At 35.4% G+C, this 24,907-nt stretch overlaps 1 protein-coding gene across 2 annotated transcripts; it reads right to left on the bottom strand.

The window, feature by feature from the left end:
• Positions 1–7,896: 7,896 nt before the first annotated feature.
• Positions 7,897–23,126, bottom strand: LOC121981317 (glycerol-3-phosphate acyltransferase ATS12, chloroplastic-like). Of its 2 annotated transcripts, XM_042533770.1 has the most exons (13): positions 22,591–23,124; positions 21,872–21,969; positions 21,116–21,202; positions 20,928–21,025; positions 18,948–19,005; positions 18,628–18,729; positions 18,494–18,555; positions 18,283–18,393; positions 12,551–12,629; positions 11,606–11,725; positions 11,419–11,532; positions 9,497–9,643; positions 7,897–8,417 (listed from the first exon to the last, which is right to left on the bottom strand). In XM_042533770.1, exons 1-12 carry the CDS (start codon positions 22,898–22,900, stop codon positions 9,509–9,511), a joined length of 1,374 nt encoding a protein of 457 aa, XP_042389704.1. In that variant the 5' UTR covers positions 22,901–23,124; the 3' UTR covers positions 7,897–8,417; positions 9,497–9,508. The 2 variants fall into 2 exon arrangements, with proteins under 2 accessions (XP_042389704.1, XP_042389705.1); XM_042533771.1 differs by lacking the exon at positions 7,897–8,417 and having other exon boundaries at positions 11,419–11,549; positions 22,591–23,126.
• Between the last annotated feature and the right edge of the window lie 1,781 nt (positions 23,127–24,907).

The raw sequence follows: 24,907 nt of genomic DNA, 5'->3' as shown, positions 1-24,907 counted from the left end.
TAAAAAATATTTTTTACATCACTTTGAAATTTACTTTAAAAAACTTTTGAACATTGCTTTAAAAATATTCTGAAAAATACTTTAAAAATATAAAATTCTTATATAGTTTTTAAAAATAATATATTTTCTGAAAATAAGTATGTCCAAAACTAAGTCCCCTAGGCACTTAGGTAGAGTTCTTTGTATCTAATAAAGGTAACTAGGGAGTGTAAAGGGAGGAAGGGTTGAAATATTTTTTAAAATTTTTGAAAACTTTATTTTAAAATCTTTGAAACAACTACTTTGAAAATTTTTGAAACATTACTTTGAAAACTTTTAAACATATTTTCAAATATATTTTAAAAAATTTTGAAAATAACTTTAAAAATATCTTGACAAATTACTTGAAAAATATTTTAAAAATATTTTTTTAATATTTTTCAATATTTTTCTTAAACTTATTAGAAACCGTTTGAAAAATATCTTGAAAAATATCCTGAAAATTCTCCCTCACACATGATTTGTGTTTCTTAATTTGTGACGTATCTACAAATTTGTGATTATTATTTGTTTTACTAGTATATTTTTGATGAGTGACAAAGGAGAAGAGAGTAAGGGTAAAATTTAGAAAATGTTAAAAATCTAAAGCTTAAGAGAATGAACAACATTACTATTAGTTTTTCTCTTGATCATGCTACTATTGTTTTGCATTTTTTTTTCTAACTTTAATTCAGGTTGTCATTACATCAAAAAGGAGATTGTTAGTGCAGTTGACACTATTAATTGAACTTTAGTTTTGATGAATGATAAATGATTAAAGTTATATTATGTATGATCTGATACTTTTACCGAGTGTTCAAGAATTGACGGGTCTAGAGGACCTGACACTAGACTAAAGCCTAGTTAGGTCTGAGGATTTGATAACTGACACGAAATCCAGATAGATTAAGGTGTGACTCAATATCTGGCAAGAAGTCTAGCTGGGTATACAAGACCTGACAGCTGGCTGAAGTCTAGTTGGGTCTGCGGACCTGACAACTGGCAGGAAGACCTAGTGGGTCAATAGGCAAGTCAAGTGATTGTAAGTGATAAGTGAAGATAAGTCACTAGAGAATAGTGATCTAGTGAGAACGAATCCCAGAGGGACTATAGGCGCTAGTTCATCTTAGATCCATTTTGGAAGTCTAAACTGAGACCATGACTAGATCTTGATCTTGGTAAGACAAGATCAAATTAATAATCATTCTATTTTATATTGTGCTAACTTTGTTTTACATGTTATACTTGGTTGTACTAACCTTGCGATGTAGGAAATCAAATGGCTAGTTCAGGCTCTCGGGAAGGATCCCAGCACTCGAACCGAGTCCAGACGCCTGGATTAGCCTGAACCCAAGCACCCTAGCAGATGAGTTGGCACATTCTAATTGACCATCACACGTTAAAGTCCAGGTGCCCGGACTGATCCAGGTGCCTGGAGATGGATGAACCTTCAGAGATAGAGCTTCAACGAGGGGCAGACATGTCAGCGGTCAGGGCACCCGGACATGGATAAGTCAACGAAGTCCCAGGATTGAATAAGTCTCATTGGAGGCGCTCGAGGGTGGTTCATTCGCTCCAACTTTCATACTCATGCGCTACTCCAAAAAGACTCCTACGATGCCGAAATGCTGCTTCGGCAACCAACATGCTCAAGCAATTATTCTTCCTGTTGTCGGTATTATTAGTTAATTGTTGTTGCACTTAAATTTTGTAAACTTATTCAAGCTTATAGTTATTACTGAACGAAAGCACTCAACGAGTGCAGACCTTAGAATAGGAGTCGTCAAAAGCTCTGAACCAAATAAAACGAACTTGTGTTAGCATTTGATTCTTTTTTTTTTCTGCTGTGCATTCTCATGATTTTCGAAAACGTGAAAAAGAGACTCGCGTTATTCACCCCCTCCCCCCCCTCTAGTGCTTTATGGTCCTACAGAGTCCACCACTTGGTTGATATGTGGCAAGGGATAATATGTTGAATCGAGACACACGTGAGAGGGGGATGAATAATGTGGTTTTTAAAACTTTTCTTTTTATTCTTTTTTAAACAAAAAGGATGCGCAGCGGAAATGAAAGAACCAGAAAGCACAAGAATGCAAGAGGTTACTTGGTTTGGAGCCTTTGGCGACTCCTACTCTAAGACCCACAATCTTGCGGAGTGTATCAATAGACAATCCACTAATAATCTCTTCCAGAACCACTGAAAGAAGAGATCAAGTACAAATAATAATTAGGACAAGTGTAACACGTTGCACTTTCTATTTCTACATAAATTAAGTACAAGATTAAATTTTTGTTACCCAACACTTTTTGAGGATGATCAGCTTAGGCTCAGTGTTGGATGACTTCTCGGTAGTAGTTGAACGCAACAATGTTGTAGCGGAGTAACAGCAGGAAGCTAGAGCAGTTGGAATGTCAAACAGATGTGTAGAAGTTTGTAGAAGAGTTGTGTCTTGAATGCTGCTCGAACAGGGCTTATATAAGCTATGGAAGGCACCTTCAACCTCCTCCGAGGCGCCTCCACAAGTAAATTTTATCCTCTATCTTCGATGATGATAAAATATGCAATCTTTGATTTTTACCCTCTGGAAGGTACCTTCAAATCTTTTCAAGGTGTCTTACATCAAGCTCAAGGCGCCTTCTAGCAAGCTCAAGGCGCCTTCCAGCAAGCTAAAGGCACCTTCAACTACAAGTTTGACACAGGAATCTTCCAGAGGCTATATTTTTCGACTCCGAATTCAGAATCAAGCTCTGTCAGTTGTCACACGTGCAGAATTCGAAGGCCTACGTTTGTCTCTATAACATAGAGTTAGAAAAATATATACACAAATAGTTTATATAGATTTATGAGTTAGATCCTATCTTCACGAGACCGGGATCTAGTCAGGGTCTCAATTTAGGTTTTCGAAATGAACCTAATTGGACTGACACCTACTGTCCCTTTAAACGGGATGCGTCATCACTGAGTCACTCTCCTCCAGTGATTTATCTCCGCTTACCAAATATCAAGTTACCTCCTTAACATCCAATCTGACCCACCAAGTCTTCCTACCGGAATTGCACAACCGGACTTTGCCCATCGAGAATCGAACAGCCCGACCTCCTGCCAAAATAGTACATCTGGACTTCAACCCATAGGGAATCAAACATCCCGACCTCTTACCAGAATCCCATATCTAGACTTCGTTAATCAGGAATCACACATCTCGATTGGACTTCTTGCCTGGTGTTTAATACTTTTGACCCGTCAAGTTAGTCAACTCTGCGCACTCGGATAAGGTTGGATCAACAACACATCTAACTTTAATTCACTTGTCATTCATCAAAACTTAGGTTTGCCCATTGATGTCAAATGCACCAACATAATAGTCTTTTGGGCACGCCGTGTTGAGATCTCTGAAGTCCATGCAAATGCGTCATTTGTTTCTGGATTTGAACACAAGGACCGCGTTGGTCAACCAGGTCAAGAACTGCACCTCCCGAATATGACCTGTCTCGAGTAATTTGTCCACCTCCGCTTGGATAATTTTTGTTCTGCTCAGCACCAAAATCCCGCTTTCTTTGTTTGGTCGGCCAAGCATCCCGTCGGACGTGGAGCACATGTTCCATAATTGCTGGTGATATAACTGTGATTTCCTGAGGCATCCAGGCGAACACATCATGGTTGTGTTAAACACGCAACAAGCTCTGTTTTGAGTTCCAGGGTCAAGTTGGTCGTTATCTGAGTGGTGGCTTCCAATCGGCCTGGCTGGATCTCCACCTCCTCTTTATAAACTATTGTTGGGGGTGCTTCATGAATGATGTTAACCTCCATTCGTTGGCTCTTCCGAGCTGCGCGATCCTCAGATTTGATCACCTCTATGTAGCACTTTCGTGCTACCAGTTGGTCATCCTTCGTCTCTCCCACTGAGTTGTCGACTGAGAACTTGATCTTTTGACAGAAGGTGGAGACGACAGCTCGAAACTTGTTCAACGTTGGTCGGCCTAGAATCACATTGTAAGCTAAGGGCATGTCTGCCACAATAAAGGTTGACCGGTGAGTCCTAATCAGGGCTCCTTCCCTAGAGAGATAGCCAACTGGATCTGTCTGATCGACTGCACTTCGTTGCCAGTGAATTCATATAAAAGCGTCATCATTGGCTAAAGTTTACTCCTTTTGATTTATAACTAATCAAACACCTTCTTGAAGATAATATCAACAGAACTTCCTGTATCGATAAAAGTATAGTATATATTATAGTTAGGTATAACAGCTTTGATGATCAAAGCATCGTCGTGTGACACTTCCACACCTTCTAAGTCCTTGGGACCGAAGCTGATTTCGGACCCCTGTGCTTGCTTTTGACTACACCTGACCACGTGGATTTTTAGTTGGCAAGCATGTGACTTTCAGGCCCGATTGGAGTCTCCATCAATAGACCTGCCCTCTATCATGTCAATATCTCACCGAGTGGCATTGTTACAATTTTCTTCTTGCTGAGTCGGGGGATGCTCATGTTCAACCTGGGCAGAGGCAGAGCCCTGTTCTCTCGTTGTTGGGGTGCTTGCTGGCATCGCTCGATGTCTCGAAGGTCTCTTCTGGGTGGCTCGTTCGGCCGTGGATAATGCTAGTTGTTTGGAGACGATGATCGTTGCCTGAACCCCTGGTTAGGCACTCGACACATCCCCTGATTATACCTATAACATTCTTGAGTGCTTTAGGTTCCCATCTGATGATAAGTGCAAAAAAGTTGGATCCATTGATGGGACTCAGTGCACAGTACCTAATCGGCTTCCATATGCTATATAACGTTAGGCCTCTTCTTGTGCTGATACGGTTGGGTCCTGCTCCAAGTCCTTTGTGTGGAAGAGGTGAGAGAGGGACTCAGCATTCTAAGGCAGGGACAAGTGCAGGCGCTGCTACCTCTTTCTTCCGAGAGAACTGAGCCTCCTCCATTTTGATATACTTGATTGCTCTTCCAAACATATGGCCGAAGTCCCTGGGGGCTTCTTGATCAGAAACCTAAAGAAGTCCCTATCTGTGAGCCATTGGGAGAAAGTGCTCACTAGAATTTCTAGGGTGACTGAAGGAACATCCATTACCACTTGGTTAAACTGTTTTATGTACTCCCTTAGTACCTCCTTGGGTCATTGCTTGAGAGAAAATAAACTCAAAGTGGTCTTATGGTATCGGCAGCTGCTAGCAAAGTGATGTAGGAATACTTTGTGAAAATCTTTGAAGCATCAAATGAAGTCGGTAGGAAGTTTGTTGAACCATCTTTGTGTCGAGCCAAAGTGGGTGGTTAGAAACACTCGACACTTGACGTCATCCGTGTATTGATAGAGGATAACTGTATTTTCAAATTTAAATAGATGGTCCTCCAGGTCTATCACCCCTCTGTATTCTTCGATCGCTAATGGTTGGAAATGACTCGACAACTTGTCTTCCAATATTTCCTGAGAGAACGATATACTCACTCACTCGAGGACGCAACTGCCCATACGGGTTTTCCCCTTTCGAATATCCCAAGCAGACGCATCTCCAAAAGATGATCCTTGGAACCTCTCCGCTCGACCTATATTATCAAATGGTGTGTGGAACAATGTTCGATGATACGTGACCAAGGAGGGGGCACAGGTAGAAGGTTGATCGGCTGCACAAGTGCTTGCATAAAGCTAGCCAAAGGGGGAGGGATCAATTGGAACCCAGTCGCCCCTTTCACTCAGGTCCCTCGCTCAGTGTGCAAGCCTGTCATTTAGACAGTCGGATCATTGGTCAAAGGACACTCGACCGTTACTTGTTGCTGTTGCACCAACTTATGTGCTCGGACGGTTACTAGCAACTCCAAGTCTTCTTGCGACAAAGCAAGTATAGTGAATCGTCTAGTCTCTTCCATCATCGAGCTTCAGATTCAGGCAAAATTCCTAGGGCTAAATTTGATCCTATTTGAAATCCATCAAGAAAGATGGTGTGCTGGGTAGGCAGTCTCGATGTTGACTGTGAGAAGACTTTGAGCTGGAAGTAGAGGGCCTCGAGCGATCCTGCATGTCAAAAAAGGAAAATAGAGAGAAGAAAACATTGGCAACCAAGCCAAGGAGGGATCCCCGGTGCAGACACTCCGATGCTAAAGTCCAACAGATGGTCGAGAGGAAAAAGAATACAATGAACAATAGAAAGGAATAGTGGGCTCTGAGTGTGTAATATTGCATACATGCGTCTTTAGGAGGAGATCCCTTATATAGTATCAATGTATTTCTAAAAGAAGAACGACCATTCTAATACTTTGATATCTTTCCAAAAATAGACTCATTTCCTCTGCACTTGTCAAAAATGGAAAATAGAGAGAAGAAAACATCAGCAATCAGATCAGGGAGGGATCCTCAGTGTAGATACTCCAACGTTCAAGTCAAACAGATGGTCAAGAGGAAAAAGAATGCAATGAACAATAGAAAGAAACAGTGAGCTCTGAGTATATAATGTTACATACATTATGACAAAAGACGAATATGCTCGCCCCCATCGCCCCCGCCAACCCGTCCCAAGGTCAACACGGAGGAGGTAAATCACGGACGACTACTAGCCTTTGGAATAGTGACTAGCACATAAGGGAGGTATTTACCTCGGCTTTGCCAAGATTCAAACCCCATACTTCATTGTAACAACACCTCATGTGCTAGCCACTAGACCCATCCGAAGGAACATATAATGTTACATACATGCACCTTTAGGTAGGGGTGAGCATTCGGTTAATTCGGTCTATAAATTAACCGAATTAACCGAAAACCAATTTAGTATTGGCTAACCGAATCAAATCAAAGTTTTACTAAAACTGAATTAATCGAATTAGTTATTTCAGTTAACACCGAATTAACTAAATTTGTTTAAAATAACAATAAAAAAAATTTATACAAAATTAATATCAAATTAACCGAATTAACTGAATATTCACCCCTACCTTTAGGAGGAGATCCCTTATATAATATTGATATATTTCTAAAAGAAAAATGATCATTCTAATACTTTGATACTTTTCCAAAAATAGACTCATTTCCTCTTCACTTTGCATGGTAAAAGCTTCCATCGTAAAACTACCCAAGGTTTTAAAAAAAGACCAATCATTTTAACACTTTGACACCTTTCCAAAAATACACTCACCTCTTGTGCGCTTTGCAAGTTAAAAGCTTTCATTGTTAAATTTCTTAGGAAATATTCTCTGACAACCATTACATAAAATACCAAAAAGAAATATTAAATTGTTAGATTGAAAGACTCTTAATATGCTTAACTGATAGGCCAACCGAATCCCCTCTACCGTCCAATTAAACTTCACTCGTGGATGAGGTTGGATCAGCTAAAGAATGATATCTCTCTCGAAAACTCAACTTTCGCTCGACTTCTTTGAGTCTGGTCTAGTTGAGTCGTATGTCTATGACTCAACTCTGAATGACACTAATATGACTTGAAATTTCCTTTATCATGAGGAACTCAGGATCCAATCGGACCAACGATCTGATCGACTAAACCACTCGACCAAAACATATGACTATGCTAGCTCTGAATGCTAACCTCTTCTTGACTTTGACTACCACATCAACCGGCCTTCTTGACTTCGACCCCGACTACAAGAGTCCCACCTTACAGTATCACTCAGAGATTCAAAGGAGCTTATATAATTATTCGCATCAGAAACCACAAAACTGCAGCTAGAGCTCAAAGAGCGTCTCCAACTCCGGACACTACTTCATTGAATTCATTCTGCAGTATGTTTTTCCCCATGTTTTTTACAAGACAGGTAGAAATGGTTATCCACATCAACAAGCACATAAAAAACCAAAAACAAAAACAAAGCCAATAAAAAAAACATCCTAGGCGCAGAAACCAAGCACAATATTTAACAAGCATCAGGAGACTAAAAATGCATACTATTATTATCCACCTACAAGCAACTGGAATTATAGTCCAAGACGAGGGTAAATGCAAAATATCTGTATAAAGAAGAATGGCGGCGTACGCTTTAGGACAACGTAAACGTATGGGAATCCTTTAATGTACTGTCTTTAGACTAATAAAGGAATAGTGATGCTGGAGCTACTTCTAATGAACCCTTTTCTCCTTTATGAGAGACAGGTGGTTAGCCATGAACTGTGTCATCCGAGTATGTACACCAGGCACAGCATATTTTTATTTCTAATTCTCAGATGTAAAAATATGAATCGCCAATCCATTCTTAAGTCTCAATCCGCTGTGCTTCAGCTGGATGTAGTCCACTGACGTATCATGCAACTTATAGATCTCCTTACCATCTATTGCCACGGGAAAACTTCAAAGACTAAAGAATATTGCTTTTGTGCTATGCCATCTGATCAGTTATTACCCAGAGATAGTGCCATGGAATCAACAAAAATCTAGCCACAAAAAATCCCTAGAGAAAACGAAAACACAGTTTTAGTCTAAAATGATTCCGAGCATATAATTTCAATCAAGCAGACGTTTTGTATTAAAATCTAGACTTAAGCAATCACCACAAGCATGGTTTGGCAAATTTGCAAGAGTTATGATTGTCATGGGGTATAAAGAAACCCAAGGGGCCACACATTTTTTATTAAAAACTCTTCTTCAGTGGGAGTCATGACACTCTTAGTGTATGTTGAAGATATAAATGATGATAAGGAGAGAGATCTTCAAAGTAAGGAGTTTAAATTCAAAATATTAGGAAAGTTGAAATAGTTTCTTAGGATTGAAGAAACTCACTCTAAGGCATGTTTATCTCCTAACAAAAATATGTTAAAATCTCCTTAAAGATTCAGGCAAACAATATGCAAGTAATCTGATATTTGATCCATCAATCATGGGATCTGATCCATAAATTATAGGAGCAAAGCTAGTTTCCTTTTCTATTGTTATGATTGCTATTGCATATATACACCACTTTGCACTTTTTTTAACCCAAGTACAATAGGAACAATCTTCCATAAAATTGCTTTTTTTTTCAATTTTCTTCAGGTTAGAATGTTAATGGTGTAGAATAAATCATGTAACCAACCCCAAATAATTAGGACAAATATGGTTTGTTAATGAAGATGATGATGAAGATGTTGAATGCTAGTGATATAACTCATATATCACAACATGGATTGATGAAGATAGAAATAAAGGGCCCTCCGCTAAATGCATTTACATCAAGGGATAAAATCTGAATTCAAATAGCACAATAAATGGCATAAAAGAAACAATTTCATGTATCGAATGTCTTATTAAATTACAATCTTGTATGAGAAGTTGTAGAATTACAATCACTTGGTTTATGAAGCAAGTCTTACATGAGGAAACAATAAAACTACTGCGAACTCCCTTAAAAGTGCATGAAACATTGGAGTGCACAAATGTGCAAGTAATCAATTAATAACCAAATGGTTACTGACTAATAAAAATATCTTAAGTTTGTCCAAGGCATGTGCTTAACTTATGAAAAAAATATAAAGCTGGTACAAAAATTGATACCTCTGAAAGAGATTATAACCATGGTTGTGAAAGTGAGATGGTAGAATTTGACGCATTTAGTCCTTGATGTCCATAAATAGCAGATTCAAGCACATTGTATTGTTCAATTACAGATTTGTACACTGCCAAGGAAAAAGCCTCCTTAGCCTGCAAAGAGAGATGCTTGACACAAAATCATCTTGCAAGTTATATCAATATGTAGACAGAAAATGAATAGAAACATTAGTGATAATGGAAATTAACAATTATAACAATATATTATAATGAAGATGTTGAATAAAAATGATCTTGCAAATTTGGAAACCTGAAATATGAATGCATGAGAATACCAGGAGACATTGTTGAATGTTAAAAAGTAGAATGCAAAAGCACAAGTCCAGGGACTGCTCACCTCATTAATGTACATGATCTAGTATGAATTATAAGTTTTCTTAATGAGTCATTTAAACACAACAAAAAAATACATACATAAAGTTATATATGTGAGGTAGTAAACACGTAATTTTTATAAGTTTGTATAGATATCCAAATAAACAATTATTCAATATTAACATAACATAAATAATCTATTGTGTTAAATTTTATGGCTATATGTTTGTCTTGTACATATAGATTTAAATGACTAGTTTAAATGATCTTTTATCATGCTTATACAGGCATTTCTCCACAGTACTTGCTCATAAACACGTTGACAAACAAATTCTAAGGATTAAATATTATTTTGTTTTTAAAAAATTGATAACATGTAAAGGGCACCTCGATGCAAGAAGGATCGGACCACGTTGGATCTATTGTATAAAAAATTAAAAAACAGGTTGCATACTTTGAATCAAGTCTTATATAAATTGCAAACACAATTACACTACCAGTTGAACTTGGTAAAACCTCCAAGCAAATATGCCTTTCTAATAAACAAGCTTGAACAAAACTTTTTTACCCTAAACTGAAATTGAGCTCAAATAAAACTCATTTATGTTTTCAATGGAAAACCGTGAATAAGGTCAAGTATAGCTCAGCTCAGCTCAGTTTGACTACACCCTAGCTAAATGTATATGTGATTAATAAAAAGGATTGGTGCTGTAGGGTGCCAAAAATTATTTAATAATAACTTTATAGGCCATGAATAAGGTCAAGTATTGCTTAGCTAACCTCAGTTTGACTACACCCTAGCTAAATGTATATTTGATTAATAAAAAGATTAGAGTTGTAGGGTGTGCCAAAAAATATTTAATAAAGGTTTTGATAGGCCACTGACACCTAGTTGCATCAAGAAAAAGTAATTACAACCGAGAGCAAGGGGATCAGAACATGCTTTTTTTATTGCATTTGGAGATTTCTTTGCCTTCCTCTAATCCACAGGACAAGATTGTGTTGCACAAAATAAACAAGTTGTATCCCCACTCAAAAGTCCAAATAGATTGCGAGACAGAGAATTCTTTTTTTATTTCAAATTAGAAACATTTTTGCTTTCCTTCCTTAAAACAATATTATTTTTTAATCTATTTCACAGAGAGAACTTACCTGCATTTTATTTCAAGCATTCACAAAGGACCACAATCACTATTTTACAATCACTATGTTACAAGGACCACAATCACTATTTTACAGGGAGACCTTGCCTACATGTTATTTTACTATTTATTCTCAGGTTTGCTCTTGTTCATACTCTATTGATCATTTGTGATGCATGATAATGTAAACTTGCTTCGACAGACATATCATTGTTTTAGAATTCAAGATTATTGTTCTTTGTTAACAAAAGGTTTGATGTATTTCATACAAATTTTTATAAACATGCAGACCACCTAGTTGATGCCGGGAAATGAACAATAATTTGATGAATCCAAGCGGAGCCAAGTTATTGCCTTATCCAGTTAAAAGGAACTTTTGATAAAACTAAAAAATCATTAATAGTTACTAACCTGTTCATGGTTCTCGCAACTAGACATGATTTCATCGAAGTTCATCTCTAGACCCGCAGATAAACCAACTCCATGAAATGAAATTTTCCTTCTCTCACCAATTTGTTTTTCCACCTACAGGAAAAATACAACTAAAGGACACCTCAGAATATGCTGAGACTAAACTACAACTCTTTAGAAGAGTTACCTCTTGTGGTGGAGGCATGATATCATAGCATAGTAACGCAAGGGGATACATGTGCCCTACTACGCCAGAATGATCCACAAGCCTCCTCATATTGTCCACTGATGATGGATCAAATGGTGCCTGAAAATATTCTATCAGTGTAACAATAACCAAATATCAAAAAACAATGACTCGAAAGGAAATATCAGAATCAACCTAGGCTAGAAACCCAAAAGAAATGTTAAGCCAAAAAGCTCCAGTTAATGAAGTTCTTAATCACTAATCTTTTTATTAGAATGGATGTTTTCCATTTTGACAGTACACTAGATGGGTGCTTGCAAGCACAACAAGTATCTCTAAATATGTCAGTTAAGTAGGAAACCCTAAGTACCAGATGTGTTCAAATATCATGTTTTGATCTAACCGCACACATTGTATGTCCAAACCCACATGGACTATCAGAATCTTCTGCTGGCAATTGTGTTCTGTTTTGTTTTTTTGTTTCAAAGGAGAAGTTATCTACAGCTTTTTCAGAACATATCAGTGGGGAATGACTCTTCATCATAATGGCATAATTGTCCTTCATGATGCAGTTGATACTTGATATGAAGATACAAAAAGTATTCTTAAGAGAATAAAGAGCATGGCCATCAAATTGCAACGAGTATGTCTAATAACAACAAAAGATATATCTGAAAAGAATCATAATTACATGAAGTCATAAATAGTGATTTCTCAATCATATCTGTTTGCTCAGCTATAAGCAATTTTAACATGAATTAAAATTCAAGCCTGTGTCCATAAAATTGATAGAACTATGCATAAGATAATTTAACAGCAGGACATAACATGATTATTACAAAAATAAAGGCATTATATTGTTCAATTGAATCTTGAAATAGTATAAAATGAATCAAACAGGAAGAGGGTTGACAAGGAAAAAAATATAAATTAAGAAAAACATACAGGATGCAATTCTCCTGTGAGTGGATTAGGGCGGTCCCTACCACCACTTGGTGCAATCCATATTATCTGTGATCCGCCCCTACATTTGCAAACAAGTAAATACATACAAAAGGGTATAGAGAATCTACGACAATACAATATGATTTATCTGATTAGAATTTGTCTGTGCATGAATTTATATGATTATCCTTAGAGAAAGAAAAAAAATGGCAATAAAGAATTATGAATGTTAAAGATGTCAACATATAGTAAGTAGACTCAAGATGAACAATGCAACAAAAAAACATTATTATGAAACTTATATGTTCACATAGATGCATAAATATAGGGGTTTTTTATCCCTATATTGATAACATAAATATCAAAGTCGGTATCGGGATTGGGATTAAGATTGAATAGTCAAAAAAAAAATCCATTCATACATTGTCAAAATTGACATTGGAATCAAGGTCAGGATCAAGCAAAAAAAATCTTAATATTGATCATACCCGATCTAGGATCGTAAGATCAGAATTGATAAGGGAAAAAAACAAATGAGAAAATTTTAAAAAGAAAATTTCATAGATTACAATAGATGTTCAAAGTATTAAGAAGTCTATTATATATCATGACAAATCCAATTATTAATAATAAAAAAAAGCAGAAAAAAGGCAGCCGGGTGCACGAAGCTACCGTCATACGGGGTCCCGGGGAAGAATCCATTGTACACAGCCTTACCTTGCTTTTTGCAAGAAGCTGTTTTCAGGATTCGAACCCATGAATTTTTTTATCACAAAGCAGCAACTTTACCGTTACGCAAGGCTCCCCTTCCAATTATTAATAATACAATATATAAATATTGCCATATTAATTAGTATAAAAATTAATAAAGAATAAAAATATATCCATTAATAAAATCATAATTCTATTTCTATATTAAATTATTAATATAATTTTATCCCTAGCTAGTTTTAGTGAAAGGGTAGTTTTAGACTTATTGTTAACCAAGAGAGATCATTGTGATCTCACTCAATTCACAGTAACCTCATCAATCAATAGTGAGGGAAAGATGAATGAAGTATCAAGTCTAATTAGTAATGAGTGATGGTAAGGTTGAATGAGCGCACCTTAGTCTCATGGTGAATCTCAAATTGCAGCAAGGATAAGCAATTCTAGAGGGAAATAAAGTCCCTTTCTCCTTCCTATGCTAGTTCTCTAAAAATCAAATTGGGATTAAAAGGCAAGTTGGACCACTCAATTTGGCCATTTTTCAACTCAATTTCATTCATTTCCGCTCATATTTGACTAATCTTTGGCATATGTCATCAATTTTATAATATAATATAACTAATTTCTAGCTAATTTCATTGAATTTTTTTAACTTTTTCTAAATTCTACACGAACTTTGTAAAATACCAATTTCTCAAAATAAAAAAATTGGATCAGTCATTGCTAACACAAATCCGAATTGCATGATCCAAACTATAATTGACCATATGATATATACAAATAAAAGGCAGCTTGGCGTACGAAGTTCCCGCCACATTTGTATATAATGTATGTATACAAATGTGAAACAATAAATTAATACTATTTACTAGAAAATAAAGACAAACTAGGATTAATTTGTCTACATTAAACACCAGATTTTCTATTCCTAGTTGTCAATGTTTACGAACATTCAAGGACCTACTAAGATGGGCCAGTATAACCCATATTGGAATAGATACAAAAAGAAAAAGGTTTGTAACTTTGTGTGCCTAAATAACACTCAATACACAATTAGCCATTATTTAAGTACACAAATTTTTAGAGATCACTAATAGTGTATCCTTAACTGACATTCGAGAGAATATGATGTTTGCACATGCTTCAACCACAATTTTTATGACTTTGCATGATCCACATGTATAGAGCCCAATCTTTCACAACAAGATCAAGAATTAAAATACCTTGTTCGATTAGCACAAAACTAGCAAGTTTTTAACAAAGCATAGTGCAGTAGTATTGCCTGTGACAATCTATCACAGACGATACTAGTCAAAACTAAATAAAATTTGAATGATGCCCAGAGACAAATCCGTACTGTTAAAGGAATCAAATGACACAGGAGATGAGAGAAGGGTGAGGTTGAGTGTATGTGGGTGTTGCTGAATGCAGATAGATAGAATGCGGAGGCAAGCTCTCACTGTCAAGAGTCCAGACAGGAAAAAGAGAGGAGAGAGATGGTGGCTTGACTAGTGGTTGAGGAATAGGCTAAGGGTTAGTGTTTTTTAATAATTATTAATCAAGAGGGCGGGATAGGGGTTTTTAATATTTGATATTATTTATCTTTATAGGTTTATGCTAACCTAAATTCAATATCAATATTTTAAATCATTATAAGCTATTATTATTTATAAAGTTAATTACTACTTAACTTATGTTGCATTTAATTGTCAAGAATAGCCATTCTATTCTTCATAAATTCTCATAAAATAATGATTCCTATTTTTGATTGCAAAATAGTGGGAATACCAGTTCAGAAGAAATTGATATTCTCTCTATTATCCTTCATAGCTATTTCTTATAGCATTCAAAAGATAAGTATTTATATCTATACCATTCTATAAAGAATAGAGATCAAACGGCAAAGGGGGGAAAGCTTAAGGGGTAGGACAGGCAAATCAGTATAAACAAATCTAGTTTGCTGATAGGTTGAATGGGTAGGGAGGGTTACTAGGATAGATAGAGCATGTGTTGAACAAATGGGGAACTGGATAGGTGAGTGATCAAGTAAGACAGGCATAATGAATAAGATGGGCCAAGAGCGTAGTAAGGGGATAGGGTGATACCTACAGGGAAGAAAAGGGCAGTGTGGGCAAGCCAATCAAATTGAGTGAATTAAGAGCATCAAACAACTGAGCAACATTGAGAGATTTTATGAAATATTACTTGTAGATATATTTTAGTGCTGTGGTAAAGTTTAAAGTGTATTTTTTTCCCAAAGTATTTGTCGCCATCTGGAACAAACATTTTGTACAATACTCATTATAATATCATTAGACTCCACCTCATAAAACATTATTACAAATACTATTATTAATCAGGTATATCATTAGTTGATATGTTGGTTTCCAACTTTACTAAATTTGTTATCCAATTGCTCTAAACAAATGCCAAGTGAAAGCAGATTAAAAGGGCAAATCTCAATCGAACTCATATTGACACACTTTGTTGTATACCAAAGATGCAAGTGTCAACATGGTACAATCAAGGTTTAAAATTTCAAGTAATGCTAGAGTTTAAGTCCCGGACTAGAACAATACGATTTGAGTTCCGTATTGTGCAATACTGATATGGTTTCCATACTTTTTCATTTTAAATATAAATGTATATTAATTAAAAATTATTTTTCAAAATATTTAATTGTCATAAATAATTTTTTGTATTCCAGGTGCCATTATTGAGTTCATATTTTGATAAAATATTTTCAATTTTAATGATGTAACTTTGTTTGGAATGAACAAATATTACTTTTATGTAATTACGTGAAATTTATTTGTAAGCATTTTGATAAGAAACATTAAATATTATTTTTTTATTTTTGGTACGATAAAACCCTAAATAAAAAAACTATTTGATTAGGTGAAATAATTCAAATTTTTATCATTTAAATTTATTTATTGTACATAATTATTAGATTACACAAAACAAAATCAAAATTTTTAAATTTTGAGGTTTAAAATATTATAGTTTAGGTTTAAATTAAATTTTAGATTTTGTAATTAAATTACCTAATTTTATAATTTTGAAATTTCTATAAATTAAATATATAATATGCGAATTGGATTCAATTGAATTAAATTTGAAATTTTCATATTTAAGATTTTTTTTATAAACTCACATTTAAATTTGAAAATAGATTTTTCTTTAACTAAATTAATCTTGTCTAATCAATTCACATCTATTATAATCATAATTAATCTTTCGACATTACAAAACTTAGAACATAGAAAATATTTACTTATATTAAATACTAAATTTTATTTTATTTAATTTTTTATATTTAAAATTAGTTTTTGAAAATTTTCAGATATTTAATTAAGCTAAATGAAATCAATATTTTGAGTTTTTTTAATTTAAATAAATCATATAGATATGGTAATTAAGATCCAGTTGGTCCAAACCTAACTTGATTTGGTTTATTTTGGTCGATCTAAAACTAAACCAAATTTATATATAGGAAAAATTGGTTCAATCGTATTTAATTAGGTTAGTTGTATTATTTAAGATAGGAAGTATTTAATTATTTATTTAAATTAGGTTATATTTAAGGGTCATTTATTCTTTTTCTTTCTTCCCCTTCTCTATCTTGTAGCCTGCATGCATCCCCCGTCCCCCAAAAAAATATGCGTGTGGTCGCTTGCTGCTTACAGTTGCCAGCCTGTTGTCCACGACCACCTATGGTCCACACCCATTGCTCCCATTCGCTCCCCGCACCCACACATATCCCACCAAAAGCTACCTATGATTGTCTATCGCTTACAGCCGCCAGCCGGAACTGTGGTCACTCATCGTCAACAACCACCTACCACCTTAAGATCCCACAGTGTCCGCCACTTGCGACGACTACTACACTTGTTGTGATCATGTCATCTCTCTCCCCCACTAACTTCTTCCTCTTCTTTCTTTTAGTGTTTCTAATTTGATTTTTCTTTTCTCTACTTCAGTCTCTTTTGTTTCGATGTGCCGATGTTGGTGCCATGAGTTTAGCATGCTAATTGGTGGACAAAACGATAAATTTCGACAGTGCTGCTGACACAGCTCAACACTTCAAACGTTGGGTGCAATACCAAAATTGTATAGTTTTACCCAAAAATGATTAGTCAAGCACCAAATGATACTTTAAATGTTAACCATCATTATTATATTCTGTCTACCAATAATGATGCAATGACTACATATTATGGATGGTCAATAATGAAAAAATTGATTCATTGGGTGTCTGAAAGGAAAATCTATATGATAGTTGTCATCTATAAGTACGTGAATCCTTCAACTTAACTGGTGAAAGTAATTGACCACATAAGAGGAGATCAAACAATAATCTTAAGTGATCTCAAAGAGTAAAATTTTATGTTGTATGACATAATTAGATGTTCTGGACTCCACAACCACAGAACTCTGAATCTCGCAGCAGCAATGGAAGATGCTACATAGATGCTTCAGTGGTCTCCTGCTAGGCACATCATTTTCATATTAGATAAAACTACTGGTTCACATTGAGATGAGTTTGCTTAGATACATTCGAGGATGGCATAGCTAATAACTGATGTACAATAAGCTTTGTTACTTGAATTGAGGTACAAATATACAGCACAGGCATGTCCAACAATTTATTTTCTACAATCTTAGCACATGGTCGATGAGAGTGTCCTTGTCTGATTGAATGTGCCAGTGCAATAGCTAGTGGGGGTACATGAATAATCCAAGTATGGGAGGTGATAGGCCAATTAACAAAAGAGATCCAAGAACATTTGTTTGGTTGTTGTTCAAGTTGATATTCTCTAAAACAACAAAAGAAAAGTTTGTGTATATAAATTGGTGAAAGATTAAAATGCACTAGATCATCAAACTGAACATTACAGAGTTTAGGTTCCAATATCTGTACGAGTTCTTTGATAGCTAATAAGATGGCTCTAAGTGACAAGTGTAAACCTTTGAATGTTTAAAATAATAAAAGAAAAATGAAGCATGAAAACATTGCATACCTCAGTAGCAAAGCCATTTCCTTGAGGCTTCTAGTATTTGCTTTTCTTTTCATTTCAACAAGCTCAGGAATATCATGCATGTGTTTCTTTGAGTATACGCAAAGAAGATTTCTGAAACACAAGCATGCATCACAATACAAGTAGCTGAAGATTAATTGCAAGATAGTAATACAAACTTTCTACTTTGGATCATAAAAGAAATTATAAGGACCTTCCCATGCTAAAAGGCTTGCAAAGCGGGTCTGTAACTACTCTATCTCCTGCGACAAAAACCTGAGGTATAATTCAGAACAGCTTAACAGCAATGAAATATACAGAGAACAATGAAACTAATATCAGCCTTACAATTTTCTCAGCGAAATATGCAAATGCTTGTTCAAGCAATAATCCAATTATTGCTGGATCTGCTTCTGTCTGATGATTGGAGAACAAAATAATGTTGTGGCCCTACAATATACAAAAGACATTAGTTTTATTAAACACCGAAATACCAGATAAAATGTTGAAGACCAGCTAACTCATATTTTTCTAAGAACATATCTGATTACCAGAAGTTTATATTGTAAGTCAAAGCATAAAGCGGATAGGGACCCATATTTTAGCAAATGAATTAGCCTGACAACAAAGATCATTCATGCTAATAATATGCAATGACTCATCAGCACCTGCTTAAGCTTCTCTTCCATGTCTAAGAAAATGGAAAGGTTGCCAACATATGATGATCTGAAATAATTGGGGAAAAAATCAATTTCTTAACAAACAAGCGTATTTACATATAACTAAAAACTTAATTCATGAATTTCGGCACCCCACAGATGCATGTTGTGTATGACATATAGATCAGTAATTGTAATTGGCTCCTAAAAGTGTCTATATAGTGTTCCTGGCAAGAAGTGGATCTTCAAGTTGATTCAAAGGCCAGAGTAAGTGAGAATATGGAACCTTATCCGTTTAAGCACATATAACCAGAGAAAAGTATCATGAAGATAGTGGAAATATGACTGATTATGAGCTAAGTCAATATAAGAGGCACAGGCCACTTCAAGGCACCGAAGTCTTATCCCTCCAATGAGTTCTATGCAAGGCAACATCAGACAAGTCAATTTGGCAGATAAATTCATATATACATATATATATATATATATATAATAAAATTCACAGATTGGCCAATCAGACCTGCAAATGTAATATGCATGAAAGTTAAAATTGCAATTCAGACCTTAGGATCTTACGATGATTCAGATTGACCTAAATGATCCAAATCCTAAGTAGGATATTGTGAGCCTACAATCCAATACTATATCTATTTATCATTCCGAAAAGGATCTCGATTCTAACCTCAACACCCTTAATTAAAATATATAATTAAATTAGATGCTTTAACAATCAACATTTTCAGCTTTTGTTGATAATATTATATATAGGGTATTATAGACATCAGAAAATATTTCAAAGCCAGATTTATTACTAAATACTTAAGGAGGCCATGTTACTTTCTTGGAGTGGAAGTCACCTTCAGCTCGCTAGGATTGACTTTATCTCAAAGAAGATAGGTAATGAATCTCTTGCAAAGTCGGTATATTTGGATACAGACTCGCAGTAACTCCAAAAATATAGAACCATAAAAGATGGTATATAAGATCATGACTTTCAAAAGTATTATTAGTATGTGAGCACTCATCTATCACACAATTACTAGACCAGAGATATCATTTGTATTCAACACTGTGAGACAGTTTAAGCAAAAAGCCAAGAAATGTCATTGGAAAGAACAGTTATGGATCTCAAAGAAAAGGATTACCAAAAAGTATGAACATCTAAGTATTGATGCATATTATGATGCTCATTATTTGGGTTGATTATTGATAAAAGTTACACTTTAAGATTATGTATGTCCTAATATGCCCACAAATTAGCAAATTTATGCTTGTGTTGTCCCGAGATGCAACTTCAAAATTAAGCTTAGTTGGAGGAATGAGGAATTTAATTGATCTGCTACATGGATGCCTTCAACTTGGCTAAGAGGGCAATTTAGACAAGATTGTCACTTGGAGAAAATGCCTAGATAGAGGTGCTCACCTTTACTTCAATAAAGGTCTTAAGCCTTACCTATCATAACCTAAGTGCTTAATAACAACATCTAGGCCAACAGATATCAAAGCCTCTGTTACAATAAACTATTTGATGCTTGTACAAAACAACTGAGGTCAAGTTGCCATTTATGACAGAAATAAAGACTGAAATTCATTGTATACTGGTATTGCAGCCAACTAGCCAACTGAATAAAATTGACATAGCTAGATGACCAATTTAACAATAGGAGGCGTGTACAAAGAAACCCAATGGCATAAATGACTCAGTTTTAGTTATCAACTCCATCACATGCTGACAAGAGTGTATCATCCAATCAAAACTTTGATGTTCTATAATAGCATGGTTGGTGCTTTTATGCTAAGCTAGATCATAACGAAAAGAACTATTATGGTATCATATTCAAATATACAACCATAGACTAGCAACACTATTTTACCTTAGTGAACTATAAGTGTCGCACAAATTTCAATCCAGCATAATTATCTATATTATCTTCACATGAATTTAGAAAGGAGATTGCAAAGTACAGACGAACAAGAATATTATAATACCTGAAATCTACCAATGGCCGCAAATAATTCTGACCGAACATGTAGTAGTCAAAAGGCTCTCGTATTGCCTTATGATAAGGTGAAAAGTTAAAAGGTTCCTGGAAGAAATTTGGGGGTTCATGATCACTAGTCTTTTCCATCAGAATATTTCCCAAAAGTCAGAAGCAATCAACAATAGATATTGATACCTTTACATCCAAGAGAATACGATCAAACGCAACTGTCATATTAGATAAAATAATCTCTCTTGAACTAGGATCTCTACTTTGCATAACCTGGCAATTCAAAGGAAAAGATGATTCTATTTATAGTTTATCTTGGTGTTCTGAAGATGGAAAAATATTTCCAACAACAGGCATAGAAAATGTCCAAGGGAGAATTATGAACTCATCCAATGAACTTAATGTCAACTATCCTCAACCAGAAATCCTCTCAATTCAACTAAGAAAGTTTCCTATGCATAGTTTAAGTTTGGTATTGAAATCAGCGTAAGTATCATAAAATACAATGTTCTAGGAAAAAAACTACAAGTATTGAAACAAAGACTATAAGTTCATCTAGTTGAGTTTAGATAGATTTTTAGATCTTCCTCGTCATTGGCCTATGACCATGGTTTTAACCTTTCAGGTTCAAGGAAAAGTTTGTTGTTACTGAATACAACTTATAGCTATTGGCACAACCAATGAAGTTCCTTTCAATAAATCATTTCCTTTTTGATTAACAGATAACTGGCAAGCAAACAGGAAAAGAAAAGTAGGATTTAATCACCTAGTGGCATGCAACAACTAACGGACAGTCTACACAGTGAAACCTATAGTTCAACAATGAGGCATAAGAGACCCAGAGTTGTCTGAATAAATGCTGCCAGAATTGAGTATTTATACCCTGAGTGGATAATTACCATAGCAAACGTATAAAGAATCTATTTTTCAGACTGAACTTACACCATTTCGATAGTTATAATAGAGTTCTTCTAGTCTAATAGCAATATCTGGTGAAAGCTTTCTAGCCTCGACTTCCTTCCTTATACAAAGAAGTAGCTCTGCAGACAAAACAAGTTGATCAATTACATAGTCCAAAAACAATTTGCCTATTTGTTTTTCTAGAGAAACTCCATTCCAAATTTTATAAACAAAAAAAAAACAAAAGAAATGTACCCACCTCAACTGTTGAATGTTGGCTGATTTTCATCAAATAATAATAATATAGCAAAATAAAGTGCCAACTGTTTCTAAAACATGACGGCATCCTAGTGATGTCAATTTGAACAGAAATCGTTTAATTCGCAGTTAATTTAACAGTCATTCAGGGAACTTTGTTGAATCATAAAGGAGATGGTGCTTTGCCTACAATACCAGGAAGAAAGCTAAAGGCTATATGCTTCCCTTGCCCTCGTTAAAGGAAGTTTATAGTACAATATGCAAAATCATCGAAGCAATAGAATATTCAATGGCGCATGACGGCAGCTACAAACTTTGATTATTATTTTTTTTATCAGATACAATTTGGGCAATATAAATACAACACAGAGAAATCATTCACCAGAGAAAAACTGCAAAGCTCGTCATCCTATTAGAAAGCGCAAAAATCCAAGGAACCATATTGGAAGAATCAAGAATAACATTCAACAAATCAGAAAGGGATTTTTAAAACAGGATCGAACCTTCTTCACTCCGGGGCCTAAGAAAACACCTGCTGTATCCGACCTCCTCCTCCGCGCCCATATCAGAGGCAACAACCGCCCTAGTACTCATGTTCCTCAAACCCTTCCCGAACGATCGCTCCGTTGCCCTAACATTCGGCCTACGCACCCACCACCTTGTCCGCAAGCAATCCAACCGAGTAGAGCCCCTTGAACACCAACCAGCAGAAGAACTACGTACCGCGGAACTCCTACCTCTAGACCACAGTTTATTGTCCGTTAATGAAGGCGACCGAATCACAGGCGCGGCCGCAGCTGCATTCATCGTCATCCCAGAGCCTAACGAAACAACAGAATAGCTCTTTCTTAGAAAGGAAACTATAAGATCTAACTGCAACGGATCGGAGATGAGATCCGGAAATCCTGCGACCACTTCCAAGCCTCCGGCGCGTTCAAGGTCGACCCCTTGCCCTCGCAAGGCGGAGATATGCCGTCAGAGGTCGACGTTATCGGTCGATCCAGCGGCTCGATAGGGGGAATAGGAAAATAGATTTTAGAAATTCCGTACAGAAATTATCTATGCGCGGCGGAGAATAGATCAAAAAGCGCAAACGATTTGAACCTACCCGCTGCGTGATTTGCTAGCCAATGTGGGACCAGCGGAGATGATTTTCATTGATCCCCTGCGTGGGGGCTTAAGGTTCTTGGTAGTGACACGTGGTAATGATTCAACCGCAGTGACCATACAGAGGAAATTTACCCGCTGCGAATTTATTATTATATTGGTTTATGCGGACAGAGATAACGCATTCATCATATTATTTTGGAAATTTCTCTCTTTTTTATTTGAACAAAAATAAAAAAAAAATAATAATAATCTATGATTGTCTCGGAAAATGACTGGTCTTATCTTCTCCGTCCAGACTTTTATATATATATAAGCAATTTAATATTCAAATCTTAATTATAACGAAACGAAATATAGAAAACTTTTTCCTCTAATATGAAATAAAAGACGAATTCGAGAATATTATCTATTTAGATGGACTTTTATGAACATTTTTTAAATTATCTTGATCACTAATAAAATTTTTTATAGAATTAAATTGATCATCTTCCAAATTAATCAGTTCAAAAGTTAAATATCTAAATTAAAAATAATAATATTTATAATTTTTTTACACAGTTAACTAAAATTCATCGTCAGTAGACAATGTATATTTTTTGTGCTTATTATATAATTATCAAGCCCAAATATAAAGACTAAATTGAGTGCGCGATTAATTTATTTAAAAACAATTATATTATATTTAAATTTACATAATTGATAATTTATCTGACCGGTTTTGAAAATCACATCATCTCTCGTCAAAGGAAGGATGAAAATCACATCATCTCCCGTATATTTTCCTGATTCATCTGACGAGTAAATTTATAACACAATTTTTATATATTTAGAAGTCAACTTTTAAAATATTCAAATAGAATTTAAATTCTTGTCATTTTATTTGTATCACACTCATGAAGATAATATGAGTTTTTGAATATACTTAGATCGAACAATTCTATTAATTCTGGAATAAATAGTTCAAGTTTCATATTCTATCCATCAAATGAATTCATAAAATGAGTTAGCTCATAACCTCTGAGCCCCAACACACCAGGATTTCGAGCATCACATACGTCCGATAAATATGATGTCGAAGAATCAAATCTTCTATGTTGAGATTTAACCATTGCGTATTGTGTCTGTGACCATCTCATGTGGTAAAAGGCGAAATCACTCGTCCTAGCGCTCCCGCCGCACTTGACCCAAGACCATCACGAGGGAGGTAAATCACAGCATCCTGAGCAAGCATGTGGTAGGTAGGATGAGTTGCACAGGGACCGGAGATTTACGCCCCGACTAGTGTCTGTGACCATCTCGCCCTGCCATGGGTGGAGATTCAATATTTAATTTTCTTATATAACTTTAGGTTTAACTAAAAAGAACAATCGAATCACAAGATCAACAAATAAAACAAAAGAAACACCACTTCGAATTACAAATCCAAAAATCTAGAATCTCTAGCCTCTTGTGTTTGGTATTTCAAAATCTATACAAAGAAAATTAGTATGATGCGGAAAAGAATTACTAGTTATACTTTTCTTTGTAAGAAACAACCTCTTGATCTTTTATCGTATTCCTCTTCTTATCTCGAACGTTGTGTGGGAAACTATCTACCGAGACGAGAACCACCCAAGCCCTTCTTCTTCCTTCTTCCTTCTTCCAAGTTTCGGCCAAGCAACTTTCTCCAAGAAAAACAAGTCTCGACCACCAACCAAGCTCAAAGGAAAA

The sequence above is a fragment of the Zingiber officinale genome, chromosome 5A, assembly GCF_018446385.1.
Source record: "Zingiber officinale cultivar Zhangliang chromosome 5A, Zo_v1.1, whole genome shotgun sequence".
Lineage (NCBI taxonomy): Eukaryota > Viridiplantae > Streptophyta > Magnoliopsida > Zingiberales > Zingiberaceae > Zingiber > Zingiber officinale.
The sequence above is the reverse complement of the archived record's forward strand: the minus strand, read 5'-3'. Positions and strand labels throughout refer to the sequence as shown.